The sequence below is a fragment of the Hetaerina americana genome, unplaced genomic scaffold (assembly GCF_022747635.1).
Source record: "Hetaerina americana unplaced genomic scaffold, ioHetAmer1.1.p SCAF_3, whole genome shotgun sequence".
Taxonomy (NCBI): domain Eukaryota; kingdom Metazoa; phylum Arthropoda; class Insecta; order Odonata; family Calopterygidae; genus Hetaerina; species Hetaerina americana.
Window position 1 is genome coordinate 95,825,324 of NW_027286874.1, and position 4,887 is coordinate 95,830,210.

General features: G+C 34.7%; 1 protein-coding gene across 1 annotated transcript; it reads left to right on the top strand.

Moving 5' to 3' along the window:
* The first annotated feature begins 1,788 nt into the window (after positions 1–1,788).
* On the top strand, positions 1,789–3,471 carry LOC139690472 (tigger transposable element-derived protein 1-like). Its single transcript, XM_071587928.1, has one exon. It carries the CDS (start codon positions 1,789–1,791, stop codon positions 3,469–3,471), a length of 1,683 nt encoding a protein of 560 aa, XP_071444029.1.
* The last annotated feature ends 1,416 nt before the right edge of the window (positions 3,472–4,887 follow it).

The window sequence follows — 4,887 nt, forward strand, 5'->3', positions numbered from 1 at the left end:
AACAAGAGTTGTGTAACCTCTTTACCTCATAGTAACATCTAATTGCAATTTAAAAATTACTTGAAACTCAGTTTAGCAGGGATAATCCAAATGGATAGATGCTTCTGGGTTCAGGGCTTATGCTTGGTGTACACATGGTGATCAGAAGTATTGTCATTATTTTATGGAGTAAAATTTTTATACACACAACGTACATATTTTCACATAATATCATTGTGGAATTCATGGAATTTGAAGCAGTAACAATTATGTGAAGTCATACATGGGGTGCAACCATGACAAATGTGAAAGGCTGAGACAGCAACTTACACCTGTCAAATCAATGTTAACATTCATTCCAGTGTTTCCAACTATTCATACTTCATAGGTCTGGGTTTTTTAATCAATTAATTGCTGCACTTGTGTTGGTTTTTTCCATGAAGATCTGAGGTATGTGATATTTCTCAGGGCTTATTCAGCCCTAGTGGTGCTTCTCCTTGCAGGTTAAATGGGTCTTCTTCATACTTCCTAAGAATTCTTTATGAGGAGATGAAATTAACATGTTGGCTGGAGAATATTGTAATTAAGAGTTTAACTAAACTTATTTGGTAATTATTCATATCTACATTATTCAAATTTGTTTTGCGAAAACTTCAGTTTGGTTGCAGATAACTCTTAACACATCATTTTAATGGAAAAGGAGAAGGATGTCTTTAATCATTGTGACCTTATTGTGCAAATATTTCCAATTAGAAATATCATTTAAGTTGATATAGGGAGAAGTTTTGGCTTTTAAGGTTTTCATGAAAAAGCTAAATCTGGTTTCAGATATGTTCAATAGAATTGCTTTTTGAAAAAGATGGCTTCTAACAAATTCAATGATCATTTAGTATCCAGAAAAGCATGAATGCAGATTGAAATTTTATTGCTATTGATTTTTATGTGACTGCAAAATTCTCAGTGAATTGTAAATGAACTAATACCAATAAGAGAGCCATTGGAACAAAATGACAAATAATTTGTCAAGTTCCTGTGCTGGCCATTTTTTAAAAGGTTGAATACAAACACTTTATAAAGTTCATGTATATCATGTGGAAATAGGGAAATAAAAAAATAGCTTTATTAAAGTCTTTTAGAGTAAACATTCACATTTTTTATAGTTAATATTGAAAAGCCATTTTTAATTGCTGAATAATTCTTCATATTATACCAAAGATACCTTAAATGGTGCAATTTTATTGGAAGCCAAATACAATAAAAAAGACTGCAATTGATCTCTTGTTTTACCTGATGTATGACACATGTATTAAAATAAAATTTTATCTTGCCATAGAATTGCAGAGGCTTGAATTAGTGAAATTTTGGTCCTTTTATATTTGACTTCTATTCTAAGAAGCAATGAAGTAAAATGACTTACACCCATTTATAGTGTCTCAGCAGTGCAGCAGGACTCCACAAACTAGTTATGAAACTTTTAGTACACAGCCTCTCAAGATGAGAGCCATAACTTTGTTGATGGTGTCCAAGTGTTTCAGTTTGATACAAACCTTTACACACTCTGGTTTGTTACTTTGATCATCTCAGACAATTTTGTTTAATTCGATCCTTCCAGTACTACCTTTGTGGTTAACAACAATGGCAAAGCACCGAGGATCCCACAATAATTCAAAAAGAGGAAGGAAAAATGATTATAAAAGTCTTCACGTAAAAATGAATATCATTGGTGAAATGAAGGCTGGAGCAACAATCAAATTTCTAAAAGAAAAATATAATATAAGTAAAACAACACTATGTATTTGGCGCAGAGATATGGACAAAAAGGAAAATGCTGCATCTGTTGTAGCTGATCCTCAATTGAGTAAATTTTTGAAGTCAAGATTATGTATTGTGGTTGAGGAATGTTTGAATGTTTGGATTCACCACCAGTGGAAATATGGGGCTCCTGTAACTTATAATCTGATTCAAAAAAAAGCTAAGGAAATCTATGATAATGTGCCCTCAAAGTTTTTGGAAAATGAGCTTGAGTTCAGTGCATCTATTGAATGGGTTTCCAGTTTTCTCCAGCGCAATAGATATCATGTGGGGATGATGTATGACAAGCCTGTATCAGTTGATGTAGTTTCTGCAGATTTGTTTAAGGGAAAACTTTCAGATGATCTGAAAGGTTATGACCCACGTCAGATTTTTACTGCAGATGAGACTCCTCTCTTTTGGAGATCTTTTGCAAAAACTCACTTGATTATGGATGAAGCAGGAATTAAGGATTCCCGAGACAGAATCACCATTTTGTTTTGCTGTAATGCAGTTGGTTTTAAACTTAGACCAGCTTGTGTCTACCGCATAAATAAGCCTCAAGCATTCAAAAATATACAGATGAATACTTTGCCTGTTTGGTGGAAGGCTAATAGTGTAGCATCATTAACTGCAACATTATTTGATGAATGGTTTTTTTCTGAATTTATGGAACAGGTGAAGGCTTATCTTCAGAAGGAGAATCTACCCCAGAAAGCAATCCTCCTCATTGACAATGAACCAGGACATCCCAAATTATCTGTAAACTGTGATGAGAATGTACAGATGATTTTTATTCCACCAAATGCAGTTTCATTGCTGCATCCATTCCAGCAAGGAATTATTTCAACCTTCAAGAGGCACTATGCTAGTAAGCTCATCCAAAGAATGGTTTCAGTAATTGAAAAACAACCTGATGACTTATCATTTGACTTTTTAAGTCCGTCTAAAATGACACCTTATTGGACTCAATTTCTACAAAGTGATGATGATGTCCCAGAAGATTTCAATGAGACCCTTCAAGAATTTTGGAATGAGTACACAGTTCTGAAGTGCATCTATGACATTATTGCAGCATGGAATGAAATTTCAGAGGTAACAATTATGAATAGCTTTGGAAGCATTTCAACCTCCATTCTACCTGCTGGGTTTAAAAGGTTTGCCAATCCTGCCGAAAGAGAAGTCCCAATGGTGGAACTTGTTGAAATGTTTCAGAGACTTCCTGGATGTAGTGATGCTTCAGAAAATGACCTAGCTGATCAGCTTGTAGAGCATCATATTGAGCTGGCTTCCGAGGAGCTTGCATTGCTATTTGAAAATGAAGATGACATTGACAATGAGAGAGAAGACAACTCCCTCTCTGAGGATTATGCAAGGGTACTCGACAAAATTAGAAGTACTATCAGTGCCATTGAAGATGAGGACCCAAATGCAGGGAGAAGTGCTTTTATGGTGGCTGCTTTGGCAAAGATGGAGATGGAATACCAAAGCGTTCTCATGAAAAAGAACAGCAAAGCAACGTGTAGACAAGAGCCAGTTTCGCAGACACCAACTAATGAGACTGCGAGTAAACCCTTGGCACCTAAAGAGCCACAGGTTCTGCCATATTTTTCAGACATTCCCATCAGCCAAGTACAATCATCAGATGTTGAGCTGGTGGATATACCTGATCTTTTTCTTATGGATTTAGATAAAATTTAAAGAATTAAATGTGATTTATATGTGTTTTTGTATAATATTTCTGAAATTTGTGAAGAGAAAGGACTTTGGATCTCATATTAAGCTTAAAAATGTGAGAATGAGTACATTTGGTGTAAATTATATATTGTACTGTGTTGAATGACTTAATTTATCTTGCATTTTGTTTCATCTGGAATGACTTATTCATTGAAGAAATGAGTTTATTATTGATGATCTTTGTTGGGAATAATATAATATGATGATGGACTTCTGCACTGCTGGGTGCAAGGTAAATTGTGTTTCCTCCAGTGCTAATGTTGCTCAATAGTCCTTCCAAGTGTGTTCTTTTCAAACTGTCCAGCTATTTGCAGCATGTTACCTGGAGGTCTTTGAATTCTTAGTATTAAGAAGGTACCTGCAGTATTTGCTTATAATTGATGAGGGTAGTTGGCGAGTGTGGCAGAAAGTTAATTGAAATTGCTTTTATTGTTGTTTGTTTATTATGATGTGCCAGTTATTAATGGAGTATTTTTAGCCTTATAAATGTTTTATGGTCTTGTCTTTATCTCCCCATCACAGTGATTATCTATAAATGTCATAAGGACTACCCTATTAATTCAGTCATTCATGACCCCACTGTACTTATTTAAGGGAATAATGTGAAAAAAGATGTGTTATTTGTTGACATTGGTAAGTGTATAGTTTCAACGGGCTGCTAGTACATAAATCGATTTTATTACGTGAGATAAATGGTTTTTGTATTAGACGTACAATGTTATTGAAAATTTGAAGTGGGTTGTTGTAATTTGTTTATTCCTGCATCCATTTGTGTCTGTATTTAGCGCAGTGCGCTTGGAATTTAGAGCTTAAAATGCTTGCCTTTGATTTAGTGCATTGGAGAAATGGGGTGTGAGGTGGTGGGATACAGCTGAAACCATGAGAATATAATCTGAATGAATCATTTAGAGCGACTAAATCTGAATGCAGTATTGAAGAAAACAAATTTGGTGTGCTTCAACGTTAGTTGTATCATCAGTTTTCATAAGCTATACAGAATTCTATTTCGACATAGTTTGTGTATAACTCCCAGTCTTTATATTTAATTTGTTAACTTAGGTGAGACAGGGTACAAATAATTAGCCAGAGATCATACCCGATTGGATACTGAGTAAGATTGAAAGGCTAGTAAAGAGTGAAGAAGTAAATTATTCTGAACTTGAATTGCTAACAATTGAAGTAAGTGAGTTGATGCTTGTCTGAAGATAGATGCACTGCTTATATTTAAATGAATCTTCCATTTCATAATGCCGGCTAGCATGGTAACCATTTTTTCTACACATGCATTCATGCTCTCAATTTTCCTGCTTGGGCTATTGTGGAGTTGCCATGAGAAGGTAAACAGATAAATAGATAAATGAGACTGAATGATCTTAGTAT